Here is a 27,101-nt window from a genome sequence, read left to right as displayed (position 1 = left end):
CCACGGCTACGTTACCTGACAAGAGAGCTCAGACCTGGGTGACCAGCACCGGAGTTAACATTTCAGGTGAGACTCAGGTCCAGATTCAGGGAGATAACGAAACATTTCCCTCATTTCAAATACATTGGTCTTGTGTTGTAAATAGAAAAGTGAATGTGTTGGAAATTATCCAAAATCTTGCTAACTCAGGATGCAGTGTTAAACCACAGGATGAACACAAGACCCATTTCAACTGGATCAAAAACCCTAAGGTCTCAGCTCTTTGCCATTCCCGGTGAGCCTCCTACTGATCTGCCTGGCATTGCAGGGCTCCAGTCTCACTCTCGGCCATGCAGGTTCCAGTCCCTTCAGTGCCAGGCACTTGTGTCATGTGAGGCAAGTTATTCACCTCCTCTGAGTCACAGAGCAGCACATGACACATGATGAAAGCCTGTCTGCGGACTGCTCCTTACTCTGGTTATAAATGTTTTGGTTCTATTTTAGAAAGTTCCCCACCTCTGTTATCTGCCATGTCTACGTACACGTGAAAACCTAGTATACGTGGCTGTGTAAACAAGCTGCAGGCAGAAAGGCTTGCAGCGATGCCTACACCTAACAAACGAGCACTATGGGAGGTAGAATAGAGAAAAAGCAGCCTGGGTGAGAAGAATTGTTCCATTTTGTTGCATGTGGAGAAATATATATATATAAATACATATTTCAGAGTGTTATATCCAAGGAGTGACTCCATCCCACACAATTAGCATTGCCTTTTAAAACGTTCACATTAGGGAAGTTAGAGATTTGGTCACCTCCTTAGTGTCAAAGGACAAGACCTTTGCATGATGTCCTTCCTTTCCCTCCTTCTTATCCTCTTTACTTCCCTTCTTTCCTATCTCTCACTCCCACTGTCTCTCTAAGCATGTCCATTGCTTGATCTCACCCCACACTGAAAAACATCTTAGGCTTTACAGCCCCTCTGCTCCTTTTTTGGCTAAGAGAGCAGGTGGGATACAATGGCAGTACGCTTTGCTTTCAGTTTCCAGAGCAAAACACAGGGGAAGCTACTTTGCCACTGCCTTGTCACCCCCTTAGTGGCTGTCAGGTGGCATTGCCAGCAGCAGGCTGGTGCTTGAACTTGCTTCTGTTTAGAGGAACAACCTCACATAAGAGCAGCACCCTAAATCACACCACAGGACATGGCATCATACCCTGCTTCCTTCAGTGGTGAGCGTCAAACAAGAAGGGGAACAGAAAAACAGTGCAAACGCTTTGCAATCCTGTCTCAGCATACTCTCTTACAGCATCCATGAACATGCAGGTGAGGGATTTTTCCAAGTCAAGCAGGGCATTACTGGCTGTGCACACAGGAAATCAGTGCACAGGGCAATGCACCCTGCTGACTTGTTTCACATTTGTCGATCCTGGCTGCAATGTAACCCCAAGGCAACTCGACAGCAGTGCCCCCATCGCCTCCATCCTGGCCCTCAAGCCACCCCAGCAGCTCTCAGGTCTGTGCTGTGCAGCAGCTCCTTCCCTCTCCCCTGTGACCCTGCAAGCACACCTCTTGTCCTGCCATGGAGCAGGCATGCAGCCAGGCACTACAGGACTTCTTCCATTACTTGGAGTAAAAACTGTTTGTAAGCTATAGAAGCCATGAGCACACTGCATCTCCTCTGCTCTTCACATTGCTTTTTTAAAATGAAATGGCTTCAGCATTTTCCATTGGCCATCTGGCCTTTAAATGCCCTCCAAGAAAGAAACCTCTGTTACGTACAAAGCTTTCATACGTGTCAGGACCGCTATGCTGACAAGAGGGAAACACCGTGTTTCAGCACTAGGTCTCATGCCAGGCTTGTGCCACTTGCGCAGATCAATCCCCTCCAAATATACATCATCAGAAAAAAAAAAAGAAAAAAAAAGAAAAGAAAAAAAAAAAACATTTCAAGTGATTTTAATCTATAAACCACTGTATAAAACTTCTAACCAACACGCAACACAAAATGTAGTAGGTAAAACTAAGGGAAATATGACACATTTCTAGAGCAGCTATAAAAACAAAAAGGAAAGTTATGTGGGGTTTGGGCAAAAAGATAAACTGATGCTAAATCAGATAAAACAATTTTAGTGCACAAACTTGCCCTCTTTACTAGGAACTTTTTATTCTTTGAGCTTTTGGGCTATTTGAATTGCTTTTCTGATCACATCAGGAAATAAAATGCATTGCAGCCTTCTCTGCATTGTAAGCATTTCAATAATATACATATAATGGAACAAAAAACTTTGAAAACAAGTTATTTTTCTAATACACAGAAGCCATGCACTGCTGCCAAGAGATAAGAAGAGCCTTCCAAACAGTCTAAATATGAATGTAATCTAAGCAGGAAGAAGTGACCTGAACAAGAGCTTTATAAATTAAATACGCATTTTGTGACAGGCATTTTTTTTTTTTGCTTTTACTTGAGTGAAAAGATGTTTAAACCCACACTTCTGCAACAAAAAACAATGCAAAAAAAAAAAACACAATACTCTTACTTTTCCCAGAGGACAACCTCAACCCTTTGTTTTTGTAACATATGCCTGGAAGCATCATCTGTAGTACATACATGTAAAAAGCCATACAGACCCTTCTAGTAAGGAAAGTTCCTGTTCTTGAAATGCCTACCTTTAACAAGTAAGAATAATGAAGAATGCTAATTTGAATCTTAAATAAGATGTGCAATAATGCTGTGTAGCAGAAGAAACTAGAAGCAATTGAAATTGAAAAAAACAATAGCAGCTACTGCTTTTTATCCTCTTTTATCAAGAACTTGAATAACATTTTGACTAAACTTCTGGAATCATGAAATCTGCCTAACATGAGATATGAAAAACAAGATTCTCAAACTACCAATACCAGAAAATCACTGGGTATCAGTCTACTCTGTAAAATAGAGAATGCTTATTTTATAAATTTCTCGGAAGTCTTCTGATAAACTTCATTAAAATACAAGGCCTTTTCCACCAGTATTTGAGTTGCATGTGGAATAATTAAATTAATAACCAAAAACCCTCCATTTTGAAAGGTTAATAATCAAATGGCTCAGGATGGGAATGAAAATATCAAAATTAATAGTTTGTTCCCTTCAACTGAAGAGAATGAAAAGGGCTTTGAAAGTCTCATGAAATATTTTTTTTTCACGTAAATTAAAACACTTAACTGACAACAGAGAAATTCCATTCCAGTCCTGTATCCTATTAAGTAACTTGAAAAAAATAACCAACCTCTTAAGTCCTCATTAAAATCCATTTAGAAGTTTAAAGGTTTCAAGGAAATGATTTAAAAATATTTTATTGCTTCTGATTATGTTTCTACACACAGTGCATATACAACTGGTGCAATGGCTAAAAGGAGTATAGAAATGAAAACAAGCTTCCAGCTCAACTGAATGACAGAAGCAGTGTGACCCCAGTCTTTGTCTTTTAACATTACTCACTCCTCAGTTTCTCCCTTTTTTCTCCCTTTGTCCCAGAGCCCAAAGAATTAACTGGCAATTTCCCTCAAGTTCATGAACTATAAGTTAATCTGTTATTAAAAAAAATAATAATAATATCTAATTAAGCTAAAAGGTAGAGGTTCTATCAGACTGTGATTAGATATTTGCTAACAGCAAGCCAGTTCTCTTTCTTTCAGTTGTAACATCCGAAGAGATTCATTCTTTTCTCTTTTTGATAGCTAACAGTGATGAAACATTGCTGTTGAAAAGCACCAGTGAACACTAAAACATTCAGGGAAGAAACACGTTGCCAGAACACTTTCACAGATGATATGGCTTTTTGAGGAAAACCAAATGGTTAGTCCACAAATTAAATAGTATCCTTCAAAGTAAAAGTTTGCAGTCTTATTTTCATTAACATTATTTTAACATTATTTGGATAGATTTGTTATTCAGGATGAAAGCCTTATACTCTCCCCATTTTAAAAAACACACCTAGAAAAGATGAAAGTGGTCATTTTGCATTGTGGTGGCTTACCTTCCCAGACCTGAATGGTCTCCTTTTAGCTGCGGATAAATTGCCATTAACATATTAAAGTAAGAAACACTTACCTAAAGCTAATACATGGGCAGATACTATGTGAGACAGCTGTCAGCAGTAACTGGCAAATTGGACCGCCTTAATTCTGATCTGAAAAGCTAAGAATAAATGCATTTTTGGCGTATGCAACTCCTCCAGTCATTTTTAAACATTTAAAAAAAATTAAGTTTATATATAGACACTACTGACTTTTACATGCTAGATGCCTTTACATTTGGTTTTAAAACAGTCCTCAGCTGTCCTTTAAAATGAACGAAACATCAAAACACTGTTCCTCTAGCTAGTAGCATTAGCTCTCTTCATGTTCCAGCAATAACAGCACAATCTTCCTACACATAGCACCAAACCTGGCGGAGAGTAAAACACTTCTGATACGAAGATTATTTCAATTACTGCACTATGTGCAACCAGCCCATTTATTAATTTTCATCTTCACAGTTTGCTCACAAAGAATCAACTGCCATATTCTCTTTAAGCATTACAGATTTCTTGCGAAACGCTCCATGTGTCTTGACGTATCTCTCAGTAAAGCCACTGAGAAAGCCCTCCTTTGGCTTGAGTGGGACCAGAAATAAGACAACACTGAACACACCTCTGTGACATAATTTGGGGCTTGAATTTAATCAAAACACTGAAACAAAGTGTTACTGATTACAGCTGTAGACAAGTTCAGTCAAATTAGCACCAGCAAACACCGCTGCGAGAGGCCCAAGAGCCACCTGCTTTCACACTGGCAAAAAAAAGTAAACATTTACCAAGCATCTGTATGAACGGCAATCCTGTGTGTGTTTGGCTTTTGGGTGGGAATTTTTTTTTCCACTCTTTATACTGGCAGCAGTGAAGCTGATGAAGTGACAAAATGGTCAAACAGAAGAAGGAAAGGAGGACGTCATCGCTCGGCCATGATACTAGCGTGTGCCAGGCTTACGCTGGTACCCATTTGCAAAACATCATCAAGTGCATTCAAGTAGCTTGGCTTTTCCATACAAGCGCAATGGACATCTGTATGTACAAAAGCACGGAACAGAAGCTCAGCTTTGCAGGAGCATAATGTTTATCTAACAGGGAAGGGAATCATTTTCATTAGGAAATGTCTCAAGCTTCAAGTAGGCAAGCCTGCAATTTTAACACAACTTGCAGAAATTGCCTGAGACAGCGTCTTCACTGAGATCATAACATACACATTTCTCTGTCACAGATAAATCAAGAAGTAGACAGTGTATCAAAGCTCAGAAGAGATTCAGTAGTACAGGAAACCAAACCAAAATATTGGCTACTTGCATTATTTAGCAGCTATCTGTAAACACCAAGGGTGCCTAACTAGTGTGCTCTATTGAATTTCAGCCCATTATTGATGGCTTAATACTACAGGCATTTTGATTGTGCTTCCTTGACTGATATTAGTGGCTTTAGGACACCCACTTCATATTTCTAATTAGGAAAACGAGAACAGACATTGTGCTTCTCTGGCTGACAGCAGACTGCAGGAGATGCCCCTCAAACTCTGGAACATGGGGAAAGACTGATCCCAAAATCTCATTCCCGAGGTTCTAGGCAGTTCTGAGCAGCGAGGCCCATGCAACAGACTTCGTGTTGTACGGATTAAGCATACAGTGCAGACAACTCGTAAAGCTAATAACCCACGCAGTTCCCTAGCAAATCTTGTCAATTTAATTTAAGGTGCTCTGTAATAATCTGAGATAAAAAGGGTAAGGCTGAAGGGAATCAGCCTTACAGGAAGATACAGCCTGAGCGCCCAGCTCTTCTTTCCAATCTTTCAGAGCTACCAGAGTTACGGCCAGCCACTCTTACTGCACGCAAATACAGTAACCAGAGCTCTTCCACACCATCCAGCAAAAACTCCATAGCTCTGACAAAGACCAGCTTTACTTCAGCCGCAGCAAAGTGTGACATAGGATACCTACTTGTGCTAAGTTTGCAGAGGGCACACATAAGATAGAAATGCATCTATTTGATTCCTAACAATTACTTCTTTTGGGTGCAAGTTATGTGGCAAGTAATGAGCCAGAGACATCTCCCAAGCATCCACAAAGTGCACAGCAATTCCTGAGAACATTTTCCTCATGACAGAATCAAGCTGAAGGGAATACCAGTCACTGTTAAAGAGGCTCACTTCTGGACCAAGCTCCTGAACGTTTGCGGTTCTGATGATGATTAAAGTCTTGGGGCTACGATCCAGCAGTTGAATGACTGACCTCCGAATGTTCCTCAGCCGCCGAATGTACACTTCCACGGGGAAAGTGCTGAAGTGGGACCATATAGTTATGGCTATCACGGTGTTTCTCCCACCCACGATGCCATTCAGCTCGTTGGCAATGTAGCGCAGTTCACTGCTAAAGACGGTTGTAAAGCGAATGGGTGGCCCGTGACAGCGGAATTTCAGTAGGATATTGTGCTTCAGGTCCACAGACATGAAAGGGCCCACGTTCTTAGGGCTCCCCAGATTAAATTCCACTAGATCTGAAAACCCAAGAGCAAACATTAGCAAAAGATGGCATAAAAGATCAAACTATCAACAAGAGACTAGGATCACAAGGCAACAGTAGCGGTATACGAGCGAGTACTTAATTCTAAGAATCCCAGAATGAAACTGAAGATGAGCATTGTAAGTGTATTCTAAAGTGGAGCTTGTCAGTATTGAAATCTGCACGACAGCACACTATACCTTCAAAAGGCTGTCAATGTTTTTTTTAGCTTTCCCAAACTGTTTCTCTCCTGTAAAAGGGGAAATTTCTGAATAGACCCCTTCAGTCACCGCTGCCCTATGAGTCTAGAGTTCTTGGCAACCTTTCTGGCAACTTCAGGACTCCATTAAATTTAAAGAAGAATTCAACTGGTCAACATTAAGGAGTCTCAAAGTCTGCATTTCAATGCAATTGAACTACTTTGGGGTGGGAGTGAAAGAGGAATACTTACTTGGCTACTGAAATTCTGTTATTTAAGGAAAAGTTAAAATAAGGGAAACGGAAAAAAGAGCTCAAAACCAATCAACAGTAACGGAAGTCATCTGCTTCCTGAAGTCATTCTGTTACTTCACTTCATTCCAAAATTACTTAAGTTACTGGGCTCCTGCAAAGCCTTATACAAGCACCCTACATGAGTTTTGTTGTGCCCCCTCATGGCCACATACTAACTCACAAGAGCAGTACTGTCCTTAACTGGTGAAACATTCTGTAGACAGTTTAACTTGTGGCTCTTTTTCCCCAAAGACCTACAAATTTCCAATGTTTGCTCAAATGTACAACTGATTGACTTTCTGTCAGCACTTCTGACCATGTTTGGCCTTCCCTCTTCCTAATGATTTGTCATCATCCAGTAAGATCAACTGTGTCTGAGATGGGAGAAATAAAGCTTTGCAAAGGTCTTTAAGGACAAAATCAAACTAAAAAAAAATATTAACCTGGAACAACTGATGTCAGATATTCAAACCACTGCCTTATTGTAGAGTCTCCAAACAAGTGGATTACTTTCCCTTGTAAGCACTTGCTTATATCATCTGACTTGTTAAAATGATGGATCCAGTGTGTTCTTGGCCTCCAGTGATCTTCATAGTAATAACCAGAAGGGGAAACTGTGGGATCTTCAGCTCTGTCCATAGTGCTTGAATCTGGAAGAGAAAATTTCTCTTAAATTAACATACAACAAACAAAGCCTCCATAACTGTCATGGCCATATATACAGTTTAAAGCGAAGTAATATGATATATAACATCAAAAACCTCAATGCAACACATTCCTGTAAGCCCAAATATTTTCCCCGCTATTTCTGCAGCGAAACCTACTGATGCTTGACCACTTATAGTCGAACTATATTTTTGACAACGATTTAAAAAAAAAAAAAAAAAGAAGAGTATCTGACATTTTTCATATTTGGACAGAAATGCTCGAACTTGGATGCATGCAGAAGGTTTAGGGGAATATAGGTAGAAAGATCAGCAGAGTACATGATTCTTCTAGTCTGGACAGAATCCCAGAACTCAGAAGCCCCACTATTCCTCCCCCGCCAACATCTGCAATCCTCTGCGCCAAAGTGCACTCCTCCCCTCTAGTGGCCAGCCTGCCGACCAGAGAGGATGAGCAGCTGCTGTGCATTACTGACACTGCTCTACAGGAGCAGCCTCTCCCACTGCAGCACCAGACCCCAACCCCAAGGTGAAAACACGAAGGGGACAACTTGATTCCGCTCATATTTGCTTAAAATAAATAAATCCTTCTACTGAGGAGCCCCCACACTGACACTATGCCTGCCCCAACCACATATGCTGTAAGGATGAAATCCCAAATCATAAGGCCTCCAAAACTAGGAAATGCCAGAATTAGTTATTGGCAATAATTTTATTTGCCCTTTGAATATATAAATTATGTTAATTTTTAATTCCAAGGGTTTCGTATTTTCTCTCTGCTATCTAGCCCCTTCCTCTTTCGGTGCCTGGGGTAGGTTGCCCTCTAAGGAGCAATTAGACTACACCAGGGAAAATCTGTTCTCCAGGACTCCTGCTCACCTTGCAGAAGCTGGACAACATGCTGCAATCAAGGGCCAGAGGTTACAGGAAGAGAAGCTGCAATCTCATGGTTACGTCAGTCAAAAATGGCCTTATTTTTCTTAGTGTCCAGTGCGATACAAGCACACTGAACTTTCTTGAGGTCATTAAGAACATGTTCCTCCTTTACCACACATCTGTTCTAATACCTAAGGGCCTGGGAATGTGCTGACTCACAGTGGCACACAGAGAATCCCAAGGCCACTGCCTGAACAGAGAAGTTTTCTATGGGAGTAAACTGAGCAAGCACAGAGCTGCTCTCTGGCACCAAAACCAGTAGCAGGGACCAGCCACATCCATCTGTTAAAACACTTTTCCACACCTTGGCGTGGAGATTACCTGGCTAAGAAAAGCCCCTGGCCTGTCACAGCTTGCAGCTGTTTGGGAATACACACGACAACGTGGCCAAAATCATGCCAGGGCCCACGGTAACTACGTAGAGGACTGGCAGGGGAGTTCCAGCGCCCAGAGTCATCTTCTGGTGGATGCTTCATTATAACACAGGTGCAAACTATTTACACACTCAAAATCCAAACAAAACAAAAATTAATGAATAAATAAAGCAGGCCACAGGCATCTTTGAACACCCATCCCTACTTGTAATTTTGGGGCCTTGCTGTTTCTACGCAAAATTCTGTGTCTTACATCAGTAGAGGCTAGTTAAACCTTACAGGAACACAGTAAAAAGCAAACCACTGTGTTTGCGTAACACAAAGCCTATAGCATTGATTACTACAGAAAAAGCAGTTAGAAAATGATGATCAGAGGATGATCAGAGGGCTGGAGCCCCCCTCCTATGAAGGAGGGAGTTGGGATTGTTCAGCCTGGAGAAGAGAAGGCTCCGGGGAGACCTTGTAGCAGTCTTCCAGTGCCTAAAGGGGGCCTGCAGGAAAGCTGGGGAGGGACTCTGTGTCAGGGGGTGTAGGGATAGCACAAGGGATAATGGCTTTAAATGAAAAGAGGGGAGATTTAAATTAGATATAGGGAAGAGATTCTTTACTCAGAGGGCAGCGAGGCTCTGGCACAGGCTGCCCAGAGAAGCTGTGGATGCCCCATCCCTGGGGATGTTCAAGACCAGGCTGGATGGGGCTTGAGCAGCCTGGGCTGGTGGGAGGTATCCCTGCCCACGGCAGGGGGTTCAAAAGAGGTGATTTTTGAGGCTCCTTCCAACCCAAACCATTCTGTGGTTCTAAAATCTTATCTTTGGATAATTTCTTAAATAACACATAGCAAATAAGGCAACAGTGCTGATGAAGAAAGAAAAAAAAAAAAAAAAGAGACACAAAAGCAACCAACTAATAACATTGACTCATCTAATCTGCATGGAATAAGAATCGTACAAAGGAGAAAAAAAAAAAGAAAAAACCAACCCCATCATATGGTCATGTAATTAAAGATGAATTCATTATGCAAATTCACAACTTCAATTCTTTTGCTTCTTAAGTTTTGGTGTAAACATTTTGCATTTTTTTTTTTACCTTTTTAATTAATTTTAAAATTAGGCATACAAAAAATACATAAAATAAGATATTAGAACAACCTGTAAAATCACAGTAAACCTAACTCTGACATTTGAAATCTGTGTTCAGTATCATACCAGTTTTGCTCCAGAATTCAAAGTGACATTACTTTGGGATTTTAAGGAGGAAGGTAAAAGCTCTGTTCTGAATAGTTAGAAATCAAGAATAGACAGCAGCTTATATTTCAGAAAAATGAAATTTTAAAAATAAACTTGATCTACATTCACCCGCAAACAGAAATGTATGTGCAAAAACAACAGTACAAGGCATTTAAGTATGCATCGGTCCTAAGAGTCATACACCAGCAATCTTTATTGCAATGTATTGAATTGACTTATTCAGAGCCTGATCCTGGTAGAATGAATTTCCCTGAGGAATATTGTGTCGTTCCTATCTACCCTTTCTAACCCATCATTAATCCTCAGGAAGCGCAGACAGGCTTTGATCATCTGTATCCTGCAAGAAGGGTAACATAATCAACTTTCAGATGTGAAGCAGTTTCTCTGAGAAAACACAGAATTAAACAAAAGCCATCTCATCTAAAGGGTCTGGAGAAAGAAGGGGGGAAATACCGCTGGCCTAATAGCAGATTTTTTTTAAGTGAACAGCCGAACTAAAAATCAAGAAATGCTGTAGGCTGCTTTCTTTTAAGACTTGATTGCTCAAGTCATGAACTCTACCTTTAAAATCTCCTACAGCCTTATAGAAAAACATCTGAAAACCTTTCAATTACAAAGTAATTCTCTGCGTATCACATTTTATGCAGGGTTTTTAGAGGCATAAAAAGCACACATATGAATATGAATGAGATAAATCCTTTAACTTAGCATAGACTGTGTTTTTGTTCTGTGTTTACACACCATACAGAAAACTGAGGTTCTGTTCCACAGCTTTAGGTTATGAAAACCTGTGGTAACACCAGTGATAGTAATAATTAAATGCAAATAGTCTAAAATCTATTACATTAAGTTCTTAACGAAGAAAAATAAACAGGAAATGCCTCACAGCCAGTTTTGCTAGATTAACCAGAGTGTTTGGAGGGCAGCTACTTTAAGACATTTTCCCTCTCAGTAAATGCCAAAAAAGACACTGTTGGCAAAAGAACAGAAAACTGCTTTTCTTTTTGCTTTTTTTTTTTTCTAAAAATCACACTTATGTATGTAATTTTAGACAAATTTGCTATTAGCCCTGAGCTTACCTTACAGTAACACCCAAAAATGTTAATCTTCAACACACAAATTTTAAAGTATATTTCCATTCCGTGCTATGAAAACAAAGATATCCATTACTACTCATGCTTCTACTTCTTTTTATAGATTTAATTATAGGTTTAATTATCAATTAGAAACAAGAACATTATGAAATTCACTTTACCTGTAAACGGCCTGGGCTTTACAATCACTGAATCAGGTCCACTGGAGAGTATCGGCCTTTTGATGTTCACATCACTTGAATGCAAAATAAAATACTAATATTATTAGGCTGTAAAATTGAAGTTAATATCACTATCACTTTTTCTTAATCCACTTCAAATAAGCACACAGGGCTCACAATAAGATTTTTTTCTATTTAAGTTTACTCCATCTAGCTGAATGCATCATGTATCAATGTCTTTAAGACCACTACCACTGTTCTGAGGCAGCATTCAAGATTTAAGAGCACTAGGACACAAATCTCATGAACATTTTCACTGGTACAAACCTAGATAAAGCTATCAAGCTATTAGAAGTATGTTATATGCTTTGAGGGATTAACCACAAGGACGGGAAGTTCCCAGCTTGTGGTGTGTGTACCACTGCCTGGAGGCAAACCACTTGCAAGGTTATGCTGCATAAGCAGCTCCCAGCTCTGCCTGATCTCTGTAGCTGCTTACCACAGTAAATACCTCAAATCAAGGCGGCTACCACTTTGAGCCTCCGTAATCCCAAAGCACATAGCGGAGCTTGCGGCAGTCCAGCACAATCACCACCTGCAATTTTAGCTCTAGGCTGCGCTATCAGTGGTGTGACCTGCCTCTGGGGATAACAGTAGTACCAGTCAACATCCAACCCACTTCAGCAAGGCCTTCCAGCAGCACTGTAATTTGCTGAACATGGAGACAAAGCTCATCCATTCCCCTAAACACCAAGAGCCATCAGAAGTGCTTGTTTGTGGACATCAAAGAATTCTGATGATTTTGTGTTGCATCCAGATCCCTACCGTAGAACTGTGATAAAGGCAGAGTTTTAATACGAAGATCCTGTTTCAACTTTTGATGCTGTTACACAGAGAACACTCTTCTGATATTTTTCTTCATTTAAGAAAGAACTATTTGGAATTTCTATAAGCCATTTCAGTCAAGAATCTCAGAGCTGAACAAACCAAAAACAAGCTAAGGAAATGTCACATTCCCATTTGTAAGCATCACCAATCAATATAAATATCAGCCATATTTTACAGGTGATACATCTGAGCCACAGCAAGCCAAAAGATCCACTTAGAGACTTGGTAAGGAACAGTCCTGTCCCTCTCCTAATTCAACAATACAGAGCTGCTCCCCTAAAGTCTTTCCCAATCCAAGCCTCAAGTTGACATACGGACGAAACACTTCACTTCCCCACCTTTTTTGGAGAGCAAGGCAGTAGCCTACAACTACAATTCTGACACAGCACAGTAGCTGTCTAATCTCAGCTGAGGGTAGAGGCCAAAGGAGTTGCCTCATGTGCATCCATGCACTAAAGGTATTTTGAAAAAAAATCAGAATCCAGAGGAAAGAGATGACTGAAATTAATCTAATTTGATACCTTACATAACATGCACAAATCATTTCCACTTACTTACAAACTTATTGTTCAGCAGTTTGTTCTGCCAGGTGTTTTCTTCATGACAGACTTAGAGTTATGTCTAACACTTGAAAGTTGTACTGAGCATTACGTTGCCTTACATTTAAGGATGTCCTTTGCTGAGGATAAAAACAATTGATACTTTGTGCAAAAATAAGCTTAAAACCTGGACCTTTTTTTAGGTAGTTCAGACTCTGCCAAAAATAACTCTTAAAGCATTGTTATCAGTATTTCAAGCATAGGTGTGGAAACAAATATAAGGAAACAGTCCCCAAAACCACCACCAGATTTAGACAGCATACTCGTGTGAAATTTAGCAGGTGTGCCCAGGACTGAACACAAAGCATACGGAGAGGGCTACACTCAAGTTTCTTTAGTTTAACATTACTGTACTCTTGCACGGCTGGATGGAGGGGAAGAGACTATTCAACTACTCACATCAAACACCTGCTCCTTCAGGTACACTCCCCCTCTAAGGCTGGCAATCTATTATATTTGTCCAGTAACCTAAAGTTTCTCTTGAAAAAAATAAATACTTGACTGAATACCTATAAAATCAATAACATACATACCTTTGGAAAAAAAGGCTTTCCTCGTGTGTCAGAAGACCTTTCTGATATCCACCCTTGGCATGACTGATTCGGCTGGCACAAGGGAGTTTTCGTGGCTTGTAACAGAACCATGGCTCACCCGTGTATAGATCTGTGAAGTTACAGACTGGAAGATCTCCAGGCAAGCATACGTTACACTCAGTAGTTTCTGAATACCTCCCAGACTTGAATGAGCTTTTGAAATAGACCCTGTCAGGCCTTTCTTCTCGTAAACGCAGGAGTACTTGGATCGCTTCACTTGGATGGACAAGTGTCACAGATACTTTGACCTCTCCTGGCCAAAGCAATGTAAAAAAGACTTTGTAAAGGCCATTATGGCAATCTACAATCCTTCCTGTCGCTCCAGCTTTCAGCAGAGGAGAGTGGATTCGTGCCTGTAGATAGTCTCCACCGTATTGCTTGGGTTTTCCTTGGAAATCCTTCATGCGAACGAGCACCTCTAGCTGATCACCCACCTTGAAGAACCCCCTAGGCTTCACAATCACAAAATCGCTATGTACTGGATCAGTGCTTTGTAAAAAAGCAATTTTGTCATCGGGGGGTTTTGGCCATTGTATTGCAGCAAGCAACGAGTCCTGTTCCACTTGTTCTCTTTTGGACAAAGTCTGCTGCTCGTAACCACAGTAAGGCTTCCTGGTAACTTTAGTTGTCTGTGATAGAGAAGGCTGGTCATTGTTTTCTGTTATCCAATTTGATCCTGAAACCGTGTCATCATCCAGGTGCTGGGAAGGGAAAAGAATACCTGAAACTGTTCTATTAAATAAAACACTGTGAATAACAGATGTTTTCTCAAGACATAACCCTCAGAATTGGAGTTTGTTTTACATAGTTTTGAAGCTGATCAAATGAAGCAGCTTTACTAGAACACACAAATCTATTACTTTGACTGTGAATATCTAAAGAAACAGTTGTGTGACCTGTGGTTACTCGAAGATAATTTTATCCTTCTCTAGCAAAAAGGCTTTTATATAAAGGATATTGAGTATTTCTTGAGTAGTATTGTTGCTACTAGTGCATGCTGTAAATATCAGCACTGTGAAAAAATTATGGAAGATCATATGATTAAACAGTTAAATAACTCAAATCTAATTTTCTTACTGTAATAATGCTTTAGTCTTAAAGCACTATGCTGGTTTTGCCTTGGATAGAGTTAGTTTTCTTCATAGTAGCTCATATAGTGTTTTATGTTTTAGATTTGTGATGAAAATAGCAGTGACAACACACCAGTGTTTCAGTTGTTGCTGAGCAGCGCTTACATACAATCAAGGTCTTCTCTCTTTCTTAAGCTGCCTGCTAGCAAGTAGGCTGGGGGTGCCAAGGGAGCTGTGAGGGGACACAACCAGGACTGCTGACCCCCAGCTGATCAGAGGGAGGCCCCATACCACACGGGACTGCACTCAGCAGTAAAAACTGGAGGTGGGGAAAGAAGTTTGCCAGGGCTGCTGCTGCTCAGGGGACTGGCTGGGCATCAGTCAGCTGGTAGGAAGCAATTACATTTTGCATCACACTTCTTTTAAAAACACATTGGTGGCAAAAGAAAACCAAAAAAAAAAAAAAAAAAAAAAAAAAGCCTTTAAATTATCTTTATCTTAACCCACAAGCTGCTTGTTGTTTGTTCTTCTTTTAATTAAACTTTTGCCCTTCTGATTCTCTTCTCCATCCCACTGGGGATAAGGAAGTGAGCAAGCAGCTGCATGGTGCTTAGCTACCTAGCAGGGTTAAACCACAATGAGCACAATGAGGTCTAATAGCTGCCCAACATAATGCAAGGAAATAGGCTTTCTTTGAGACACTACGCTGCAAATTAATTCAATACACCCTTTGGTCATGCTGTCAAGGGAAGCCTGCTGCATGTAGCAGCTGTGGTCATTTCTGTGGTCACATTCCCATCACTTCTCATCTAGTTAGCTAAACTTGCACCTTGAATATACACAACATCAACAGTTAGTAAGTATTTAATTATCAGGTATATGTAACAGAAGTTATCCATATTTCATATAGAAACAAAATATGACAGATCTTTTTACAAGCAAAGATGAAAACTATACAAAGTATCATTCATATGACATCAGATATTATGCTAGTTTAGACTTTAAAGTTTGTTGGTTTTTTTTTTTTTTTTAAACTGCATTATTTGCAAAGCTTCAAAAGCTGATTGTACTTACCCATATCCTACTCTCTTCTGTTCCCTTCCTCCACAACTTACTGCTCAGTAACATACTAAAATCCCCAGCACTTATATTAAACCTCTTCATTAGTACAAACCTTTCTTAATCCATATCAAGTATCACATTCACATCAAGTAGCACATGTACATACTGAGTAGCTCCCCCTAGTATATTTACTATACTGACGACTGACTTATTGAAATAAAAATAATTGAATCTCTGAGTTGTTCAAATGTCTTTTTTTTTTTTAATAGAGGAAAGGCAAACGTAACAAGGAACAAACTAACAGGCTTTTGAAGCCAGTTACATAGGAAGTTGGTTTTGACCAGCTTAGAGTAAGAGGATATTGAGTACATTCTAATGTAGGGCAGATATAGAGAAGTTTCTGTTTGATTTCCACATTAACAGCTAAACATGAAATTGTAAACTGTTATATTTTATTTATGTTTTAGCTATAAGAGATAAATTAACAAGTACCCATGCATATACACGGTGTGGATTTTTTGTTGTTTTTCTTGTTTGTTTTGTTGGTTTGGTTTTAATTATGGTTTATAACAGAACCACACACAAATACAAACATCTCTGCATGTTACTTTTACTAACCCAGTAAATTGTAGGCAAAGCTGAGAATGAATCTTAAAGACAGATCAACTTCACATCTCGCCTACATGCATTCTTGAATTAAGCCCAGTTTCTGTCTTTGGATACCTTCCCGTTGTCTTCCTTTCTTTTGTTCAAGTGTATACATGGCATAGATAATACTACATGGAAAGATTTTTAAAAAATAAGCATATATTTAAACACATCCAACAGGCTGGTAAGTATGTCTGAGTCAGCCAAGGAGGGATGTGGGAGAATAGGTATGTCTGCATAACTCAGGTTCAGTGTACACGCTCAAGAGAAAGTTTAAATATTTTAAGCTGGTTCTTCAAGAGGTGGGAGTGGGAAGGGGTGGAAAAGATGTATATATATATGCTTCCAAATGAACAGCAGAGACACAGCTATCTAAGAAACCCTTAAAAAACAGACCTATCGCCATTTTAACTTTGTATAAATGTATTCATAGTTTTTAACCTATTCTTTCTGTCCAAGATTTGCAAGATGTTGTTTATGACCTAGCTAGCCTTTCTGAAGTCTCTCCAAGGGCGTATCTAAATCTTTCAGTAGAAAATAGTGCAGAGAACACTGAGCCAACTCACACAGTCACAAAACAAAGCAGAGAATGTAAATCAATGTTTCTCAAACAGTCTCCTACACAGACTTTCTATCACGGCACCAGGCCAAAGCTCCTCACTTGTATGCAGCTGAGGTCCCAGACAAGCACTGTCACCTCAACTCAAGCATCTTCAGGTTATGGTAAAGCAGAATTGACCACACCACAAATAACTTCCTCAGTCAGTCTTCAAGGAGGAAGGGAGGCAAAGAAAAACAAACAAACAACCTACACCACACCCTCTCCACAAAGGTAAATCCAAACCTTTTCCATATCCTGAAGGACCGTTCTTTCTGTGCCATCCTTTTTCATCCTTACAGTTCTCTTCCAAGCCCAAACAAGGCTGTATTATTGCAGAATTATATGCTAATGTGTGAAAACAAGCTATACTATGTACAGTATTCACTGGAGAAGATATTACAGAGATTCACTTTTCCAGTGAAGGCGGGGAAAGCTTCAGCATCAGTTCATATACTGAAAATCCTTGACTGGAAGAGAGAAGCTTTGCAAACCACCTTCCTTTTGGGAGTGCTTCTCAGGCTCATTTCCAAACAAGAACTCAAACTCTCCTTTCTCTATGGCATGGCTTGCCCTGAAGTGGATTGATAGCTCAGTTTACCCCCACTCCATTCCCTATCCCCTCTTTCACTGGCATTTACAAAGCTCTCTGACTCCTGCATGGTAAGAAGTGATACTGAGTCCAGTCAGAAGCCTGCCATGCCGAGCTGTGGGCTCTCTACTCTAATCAGCAGTAAAAACACAATCATATTTCTTGCGGTACGGCAGATAAAAAGCATTGCTCAAGATTTCTCAGGAGTCCTCTTCCTTTATCTTATATAGACTCTTTTACTTTTTAATGCAATCTCCATATTGAATAACACTTGCCCTGCTTTATTTTCATATGCACTCCATTCAAAATGTCTTGGTTTTGAGTGCAGTTCCTAGCATCTGTTTATTTGCTGCATCCTAAAGTTAACCAGAACACAAATGTAATCACAGAGTAATTTAATGGATGTCTACTGAGTAAACAGGCAGGACAGAATAGATTACACTTTAATTAAGCACAAACAAATCCACAAGCTGTTCCTGGCGCACAAGAGATATGCCATAAGCAGGGGAAAAAGGAAGCTGCATTTTCAGAAGAGCTAATGAAATTTTCACCTCAACTATTCAACTTTCAGCATTCTTGCTGCCAACTAAGCAAAAACTAAGTATGATGTATAAGCCCAGCCTGACAATCACACTCTCAGAGTTATGTCCCTGCCATGTTGACCCTGCTCATGGCAGGGGAGTTGGAGTAGATGATCTTTAAATCTTTGATTTAAAGATTTAAAGATTTAAAGATTTAAAGATTTAAAGATCTTTAAATCTTTGATTTAAAGATGATCTTGGTCTTCCAAGTCAAACAACTCTATGATTTTATCATATTCTAGAACAGTTACCGGGGACTTGTTTAGACCTGCAATGAACACTTGTCCTTGTTAAGTGCAAGAACGTAGGTGGCTGATTATAAAAAAAAGAAAGCGATGAATATTTCAATTGCTGCTGAAAAGGTGTAACTCCATCTACATTTCAAAGTCCTGTATCCTCCATCAGCCATAACTGTTGGTTTGGCCTAGTACATCAGGAGCAATTGCCATAAACCTGAGTGTGTCCCAATTAACATCAGAGCAGGAAACATCACAGGAGATTCTCAGATGACAGGCATGGCAGTTTAAAAAGTAGTTCATCCAATAGAGAATCTTAATTAATGCAGCAGACAATGTTTGAAACTGAAAAAACCCCATTTACTGAAAGGCCAGTCATCTTATTTTATGTATTTTTACCAAGGACTTTATCCCTAGATGTTTTCTAAGACAGGCATGAGATCAGTTCATTGCCTTTACTGTCTCACAGCACTGAGTGGGTGTTAAGTTTCTCCAAATGTCAAAGCCAAACCTAAAAAGCCACCATCTGACAGACAAGTGTTCCAGCAATAATCAGAATAAGATGATGCATTTATCTCCTGTAGGCATCTGCATTCACCAGAAACAATAAAAAGCTTTGTTGTATAGTTCTTTTGTTCAGTTCCAGCCGTTCACACTCAACCATTCATTTGTTCTTGCAAGACACTTCCCTGTTCCTACACACTGTCTCTTTTCTAAGTATTTTTAAATAAAATAATGCTCACAACCAACCCTGAAGTGGTTCTATCGCTCCAGAGGTGATGGGTACACAAATACAACCACCCTTGTAACCTAAAACCAAGATGTTGCTCCTCAATACTTTGATCAATAACTTGATATTTTGTAATTATTGAACATTTTCCATTTGCAAGTTTTTCCATGTTTGAAAAAAAAAATTAAGAAGAAAACAAAAATACATTTCTCCTGGTGCCAGAATACAATGGTCAGCTGCCAAGGAAGTAATGACTCCATACTGAGAAGCAAATCAAAAAATAAGTAGTTTATCAAATTTTTTGTGGACAGCTTGATTTTATTTTCACTTTTTAAAAACAAGGTAAAAAAAGCAAGGTTCCAGACAGACATGGGACTGTTGAAAGTTTATCATTAGTAACTCAAGGACTCAAGATGGAAGATTATTAACATGAAAAAAAGTAAAGTCCTAAAGAAAAAAAAAAAAGCCAAGGAGACTAGTTGGGGGCTAACCAAGAATTGCCTTCAAGTATTTAGCTTTAGTCAGATGAACTCAATGATCTATGGGAAGAAAAGAATATTTGATACATTTGCAAACATGTTCTCAACAATAATCGATAATAAGCCTTCCTTCTAGAGCCTGACTGGATTTCGTAATGGTTAATCTGTGAAAACTTTCTAGAACTTTTTCTGGCTGTGATCCCTACCAGAGAAGAAACAGCATAGATACCTACAGTAGTCTGCCTGAAAGCTATGCCTAAGATAGAGACAAACACCAGTTCAGGTCCATTCAGAAAAGTCGGGACAACTGAAGAGGCTAAAGTTGCATGTTACAGTGTAAAGATTTACCAGAAACACAAAACTGAGTTTGGAATATCAGACATATAAAGGTCAGCAAAGCCATGTAGATACTTGTCATGAACAGTTCCAATAAAAAGCACAGAGTGAATGCCTTTACTGTGTTTTTCCTTTTGCTCTCTTAGCTCTGTCATAGCCCTATTCTCTAAGAAATGCAATTTTAAAAGAAAAAGCAATGAAATAGGCTAGGTTTCAAAATATCAAAGCTGTTCTTCATTCAACAACCTCGATGAAATAAAATAGAAAAGCAGCACAAGATAACAAAAGAACAGCTGCCTTCTACACTATACAGAAATGGCCATACTAACTCAGACTAAAGGTCCCTCAAATGTGTTACCTTACCTTCCAGTAGTTTCCAACAGCAAGTATGTGGGGAAAAATAAAGATCATGTTGTGATACTTCCTCTGAAGACTTATCCATCATCTAGCCATGTATGATTTAAGGACTTCTTCACCAGGGTTGACATCTTTACACTTAATAACTATTAATAGTTTTTTGTTTTTTGTTTTTTGTTTTTTCTGCAAATTCACCCGGACTTTTTGAATATGTGTTTTTAATCAGCTATCCAATCTTACTACAAGGACTTCTGCAGCTTTTCACTGTATGTGGGAAAAATGTCTGCTTCCTTTGAATCAGGCATTATTTTATCTGGCAGATTTTAATTTCATGTCTCCACTAGTACTGGAAAAGGCAACAAACATCCGTTCTTTAGTTATTGTTCCTGTGCCACATGTGATTGCAGATCTCTCAGACATTTTTATTGTCTATTTGAACCTTTTCCAATCTAACTATATTTGGGGTGGGGGGAGGGGAGTGAAGATAAAGGATTTTTAGAGTCCCTCATTTGCATTACTTTATCTGGGCATCACTAGCCAGGAAGAAAAAGACGTTGCAAGAGGAATACATGATTACTGATTAATGCAGCCTGAAAGTACGCCTGCACTGAAGTGATAAGTCAAACACATAAATATGCAAGTCAGACACTGCAGAGGAAAAAAGGAAAAAGCTAAGAGAAGTTGCATCAGTACAGGCAGGAGAGCAACTAGCTAGCTAGCAAATGACTCTGTAGAAAACAACCTAGGGGTTCTGGTGGACAGTAAATTGACTAGCATCAACAGCTTAGCCTTGTGACGATGAGTTAACAAGGCCACAAGCAGTCAACTGAGGGAAGTGATAATTCCCCTCAGCTCAACCTTGGCGAAGCCATATGTGGAGCACTATGTCTGGTTTTTGGACACCTAGTAACAGAATTAAACTGAAGAGATCAGCTGAGAACGCCTAAGATGACTATAGGTCTGGAGTACATGACATACCAGGAGACGCTCAGGGAACCAGACTTTAAGTCTGGAGAAGACTAAAAGTCACAGCTCCAGTGTTACAGGCAGAAAGGAAAAACATTGTTCAAGCCCCTTGCAGAAGAAACAGTCTCCACTTACCTCTAACTGAAAAAAGTTATGGACCAGCACCACCACAGCCAGTACTGCCATAAGCAGGCAGAAGATTTGCAGTCTGAACGAGTCACGCCACATTGTCCACTCATGTCTTTCCCTCCCATGTTAGACGCTGCCATGATTTCCATTCACCGCAAACACGACTGTCATTGCGTCTCAGCAGTGCGCAAGTGAGTTCAGCTGACTTCCACTTCATTCCTGCAAGCGCATTTGCAAAAATTATATTAAGTGCTAAAAATATTGCCAGACGTACTTTTTAACACCAAAAACATGTAAATGGTGAAACTTCGCAGTGCAAAAAGGGCTACAATAGATGTGGTAATCAAAACAGATTTGTGGCAATCTGAGCAGTACTAACTCCGTTGAGCATATCAAGGCAAAACATTATAAAGCCAATCTCATCTGCATTTGACAGAGAAACATCAAAAGAGTGAGAGATTTCTTTCTGGCAACCACACTGTGACCATCCAGCCATTGTGAGCCCAAGACTTTTAGCAGAAACCTATGGTTTTAGGCACCCCCACATTTACCTGACTGGAGATCCCAAGAAGTTGTTATTAAGGACTGAGTTGTGAAGCAAGTCTGGATAAGCAAGATAAAAGGTATTTTCTCTAACTTCCTGCTGGGGAGAGAGAAGAAAATAGCTGTAACACCTAACAGTTCAAGAGAAGATATCTACCAGAGCTGGATACACTAAAATTGAATGAAAACTTCAGAAATCTTCTCTAACGTTAGACTATCCTCTCTTAATTTTTTAATCATCCCTATTGCATCCTGTACTCTTGTGCAGCTCTAATGGTAAATACAAAACCAAAATACTTCTAGAAGAATACAAGATTGATTTCACAAAATATAATAATACCCATGCTTTTATAAAACTTAACTTTCATGTAACATGTTTTCTTGATGTTAGGTGATAGGTGGTCTGTTACAGAACCACAGACTTAGCAACTGTTGATAAACCACTTTCACAGCTTAATGCTTCTTAAGTTTGAATCTTTTATCTTGCTCCTTTTTAAAAGTGACAATCTTAAGGTAGTCATTTTGCAAGCAAAATGAGTTCCATTCTTGCAGAAGGAAAAGCTCTGAACGTGGAAACACACAAGAGATTGCAAGGAGAGAGCAGTCTCTTTAAATCCAATATTCTCAGCACTCATGCAAACATCCACTGAGAGCAACAACATAATCAAATGATTAGATAAACTTCACGGAACTTTCTGCAAATAGTTTAACTGAAAAGCTATAGTATTTATTAAGACTATAAGAATAATGTTGCATAAATTTAAATTAAACGTAACAATATATTAAATAGCAAAATTAGCTAATTAAATCATTCACTAGATGAGCACAGAGTAAAAACCTGAAATATATTACCAGATAACCAGGACAGTCTCAAAAGAGACCATATATGAAATTGCTTTATGAAGATTATATGGATTATAACTGTAGTTGCTTTGCTGAGAATTACAGAGATTGCATCTCTGACTAATGAACAAGCATCAAAAGAGCAAGACACCCATTAAAATGAAAGTATCAAACTGACAAAATGCAACAAAAATGCAGATTTGTTGGAGCAATTCTGTGCTAATGTAAAGTATTAAGCTTGCATAAAATATCAACGAGGGTTTTAAACAGTAACTGATGATGAATACACTTAAATAAATTGAAATGCTAATTTAAGACCACATATGACCATTTGAGGAACAGAAGCAAACATAACACAGAAAAAGGTAATTTCAGATTTTGTTGCTGAGAATGCTCTTCAAATCACTGAAAAGCCAGACTAATAACTTTGGAAGTTATTAGTATATCATTTGATGCACCTGGAAAGGCCATATAGACTACTCTCACATATTTTTGTTACTCCATCTAAATATTGCCTGGATCAATCATAACTGCCAAACATCATAAATAGACTCATAGACTCATCTAAGTTGGAAAAGACCTTCAAGATCATCAAGTCCAACCATCACCTTGACAAGTCATCACTAATCCGTGTCCCTTAGTACCATATCCTTAATTCCCTTGAATACCTCCAGGGACGGGGACTCCACCACCTCCCTGGGCAGCCTGTTCCAACGCATGCCCACCCTCTCTGACCTTCCAGCCAGTTTTCCACCCAGCAAATTGTATACCTGTCCAAGCCACGAGCAATCAGTTTCTCCACGAGAATACTGTGGGAGACGGTAAAGCACTTTACTAAAATCCATGTAAGCACCATCCACAGCCTTTCCCTCATCTACTAAGCGGGCCACCTTGTCATAGAAGGTGATCAGGTTAGTGAGGCAAGGTTTGCCCTTCATAAACCCATGCTGACTGCTTCTGATCAGTCGAGTGTCCCAAATTTGCTGTGTGATGGCAGTCAAGGTGACCTGCTCCATGACCTTCCCTGGTACCAAGGTCAGACTGACAGACCCTGGATCTTCCTTCTTGCCCTTCTTGTAGAAGGAATCACATTTGCTAACCTCCAGTCAACTGGAATCTCCTCGGTCAGCCAGGACTGCTGGGAAATCATTGAAATTGTCTTGGAGAGCACTTACGCCAGTTCCTTCAGTACCCTTGGCCAAATCCCATCTGGCCCCATAGACTTATCGACATTCAAAACATGTAGGAGGTCACACAGTTTCCCATTACACTACAGGGCATCATCTCACTCCCCATCACCAACTCATAAGGCTGGGTATCTTGAGAACAGTTGGCCTTGCTAATAAAGACTGAGGTAGAAAAGGCATCAGGTACCTCAGCCTTATCCTCATCACTAGATTTCCCTTCATATCCAATGGACGAAGACTCTCCTTAAGCCTCCTTTCACTGCTGATATATTTATAAAAGCATTTTTTTATTGTCTTCTGCTACACTAGCCAAATTTAGTTCCAGCTGAGCTTTGGCTCTTCTAATTTTTTCCCTGCACAGCTTGACAACAGCTCTATAGCCCTGAGTTGCCTGCCCCTTCTTCCAGAGTTCATAAACTCTCTTTTTCTTCCCGAGCTCCAGAAGAAGCTCTCTGGTCAGCCAGGCTGCTCCACTTTGAGTGCATCGGGACAGCCTGCTCCAGGACCTTTAAGATTTCATTCTTTGAGAAAGTGCAGCATTCCCAGATTCTACCTATCAAAACCACTCCCAAAGGATTCTGTCAACCAGGTCTCTAAATAGGTCAAAGTCTGCCCAATGGAAATCCAAGGTAGCAGTTCTGCTCATCACCTTCATCAAGGATTAAAAACTCTTATCACTCTGTGATTGCTGTGCCCAAGGCACCCTCCAACCACCACACCATCCACAAGCCCTTCCCTGTTTGCAAATAACAGGTCAAGTGGGGCACCTTCCCTCAACGGCTCCCTCACCACCTGCATACAGAAGCTATTCTCCACACACTACGACAAGCTCTGTTTCCTCTTTGCTGTATTTCTGGCAGACACCTCGGAAGCTGAAGCCCCTCATGAGAACGAGGGCTAGTGATCATGAGACTCCTCCTAGTTGTTTGTAGAATTTTTTATCTACCTCTTCATCCTGGTTGGTCAGTCTACAAGACTCCCAACAGAATATCAGCCTTATGGGCCATTACCCTGACTCTTACCCAGAGAGGCTCATCCCTTTCATCACCATCACCCAGCTCCACACAGTCGAGGCATTCCCTAACATACAGGGCTACCCCACCTCCTCTCCTTCCCTGCTTCTCTCTCCTGAAGAGCCCATAACCATCTACTACAGCACTCCAGGCACGTGAGTCACCCTACCACATCACACTGAGGCCAGTCATATCATAGCTCTGAGACTTATCTAAGTCTTCCAGTTCCTCTTGAATATTTCCCACGTTGCGTGAATTTAGGTAGATGAATTTAAGTTGGGCTCCTAATTAAACCGCTTGGTTGGACAAAGTGGCTGGAATTCCTTTGTGCTGTTCTTCAGGTGCTCTTCTGCTGATCCCTTTCCTGGCTCTGGGCAACTATTTCTGGAATTGAACCAATCTGAGCTGGGTGGATTGCGGTTCCCCTCCCCTTGTAACTGTATTTTAAAGCTCTCCTTCACCAGCTTGCCAAGCCTGTAACTGAAGATGCTCTTCCCCTGCTCATACATGTTTAACGTATGAGAGAACAGAGCTGTCTTGCTGAGAAAAAATAGTTTTTGCTCAAAAAAAATCATATTTCTGTAAACGTCATATTTCCTAAAACAAGCAGTTACATGGTTTTAGAGCTTTTTTTAGTAAAGGCCCTAGCATACTTTCAGTTCCACCAGCCATGAATAATAGATCTAGTTCATGTTTTATATAATAGAAGTGCACAAGTATGACAAAAAGCCTTAAATTCTCATCCTATCCTTGGAGTGTTTTCTGGATCCATCCACCTAGGAGGCAGAAAATATCCTTGTAAACAACAAAGGGGAAAAAAAAAAAAAAAAGAAACAGCATATACAAATGCATATATATTTATATATACACATGCTGTATATATATATATATATAAACAGAGTTTTTTTTTTCAGTAAAGTCTCATATGTTGATGATGCAATTCCAGTGAGACAAAATAACATACAGTTAAGACTTGTTAACGGTAAAATTAATTTTCATTTTATGCAATAAACCATGGATTTTTTTAAGGTAAAAATAAATAAATAAATAAAGCTTCTCACTTCAGACTTATAATTTTGAATTTTCTGCTTTTCAAGTGCTACTCCCGTCAGCTTTGCTCCACTCCAAGTGACGGCAGGCATCACTTTGCGCAAGGTTAGCAGCAAACACAAGCCCAATGCCATTTTTATGCCCGGTTTTCAAGTTCTCTGATGCAGTTAGCGAATTGCCTTTGAAAATAAAGTCATTAAACGCTGTCAGCGCTGCATCCCAACACTTTTCTAAGCAAATAAGCTCAGCGTAGCACACACTAGCACGGCCGCTTCAAAGACCTGCAGCAAAGATCCCTAAGAAAAGCCTCTAATAGTGGCGATGGCCACGGAAGAGCACATCGGGAGGGATTTTGGAGCGGAGCCTTGCCTCAGCAGCAGCAGCAGCAGCAGCAGCGGGCAGAGGTCACCGCGCGGCACCCGCCGGAGCCGGGCAGCGCTGCAGCAGCTCCCGCAGCAGCTCCGGCAGGGGAAAACGCCGCACACCGGCACCGAGCCCGACCCCTGCGTGAAGCCCCCGACCCGGGGACAGGGGAAGCAAGCAAGCCCGCGGTGCTGCCGCCGGCAGCGCTGTCATTAAGCCGCATTGCCCCCCGGAGCCGAGCATCCCCCCGAGCATCCCCCTGAGCGTACCTTCCCCTGCGGCTCGCATCCCGGCTGCCCCGGCAGGAAGCACCTTCCGCCGCCCAGACAGAAACCCAGCACCGGCAGCCCTCCTCCTCTTCCTCCTCCTCCTCTTCCTCCTTCTCTTCTTCCTCCCTCCTCCTCTTCCTCCTCAGGCCGCCCGGCTTCCCCCCCGCCGGAGTTTCTCTTCCCCACGGCGGCCCCGCGGCCGCAGGCCCTCACCGGGCCATGAGGAAGGAGAACATGAGGAGGAGGAGGCGGCGGCGGCCCGTCCCCTGTCCCTGTCCCCTGTCCCCGTCCCCTGCCCCTCGGCCCGCCCCGCCGCCGCCCCTCCTTCCCCCGGCGCCCCCGACCCCATCCGCCGCTGCCATGGCGCCGCCGCCCGGCCCCGCCCGCCGCCAGAGGCCGCCCCCTGAGGGGCCCTGCGCTGCGGCGGGCGCTGCGACCGACAAGAGCGAGCCCCAGGG

At 40.8% G+C, this 27,101-nt stretch overlaps 1 protein-coding gene across 4 annotated transcripts; it reads right to left on the bottom strand.

Annotated features, from left to right (window-relative positions):
- Window positions 1-4,439: 4,439 nt before the first annotated feature.
- On the bottom strand, window positions 4,440-26,909 carry NXPE3 (neurexophilin and PC-esterase domain family member 3). Of its 4 annotated transcripts, none has more exons than XM_032187765.1 (8): window positions 26,644-26,909; window positions 26,023-26,190; window positions 21,927-22,018; window positions 21,382-21,594; window positions 13,532-14,292; window positions 11,512-11,585; window positions 7,478-7,684; window positions 4,440-6,537 (listed from the first exon to the last, which is right to left on the bottom strand). In XM_032187765.1, exons 4-8 carry the CDS (start codon window positions 21,472-21,474, stop codon window positions 5,987-5,989), a joined length of 1,686 nt encoding a protein of 561 aa, XP_032043656.1. In that variant the 5' UTR covers window positions 21,475-21,594; window positions 21,927-22,018; window positions 26,023-26,190; window positions 26,644-26,909; the 3' UTR covers window positions 4,440-5,986. The 4 variants fall into 4 exon arrangements, with proteins under 4 accessions (XP_032043656.1, XP_032043646.1, XP_032043638.1 ...); XM_032187755.1 differs by having other exon boundaries at window positions 21,927-22,015; XM_032187747.1 differs by lacking the exon at window positions 26,023-26,190.
- Window positions 26,910-27,101: the final 192 nt, after the last annotated feature.

The sequence above is a fragment of the Aythya fuligula genome, chromosome 1 (genome assembly GCF_009819795.1).
Source record: "Aythya fuligula isolate bAytFul2 chromosome 1, bAytFul2.pri, whole genome shotgun sequence".
NCBI lineage: Eukaryota > Metazoa > Chordata > Aves > Anseriformes > Anatidae > Aythya > Aythya fuligula.
This window is presented reverse-complemented; position numbering and strand designations above follow the sequence as displayed.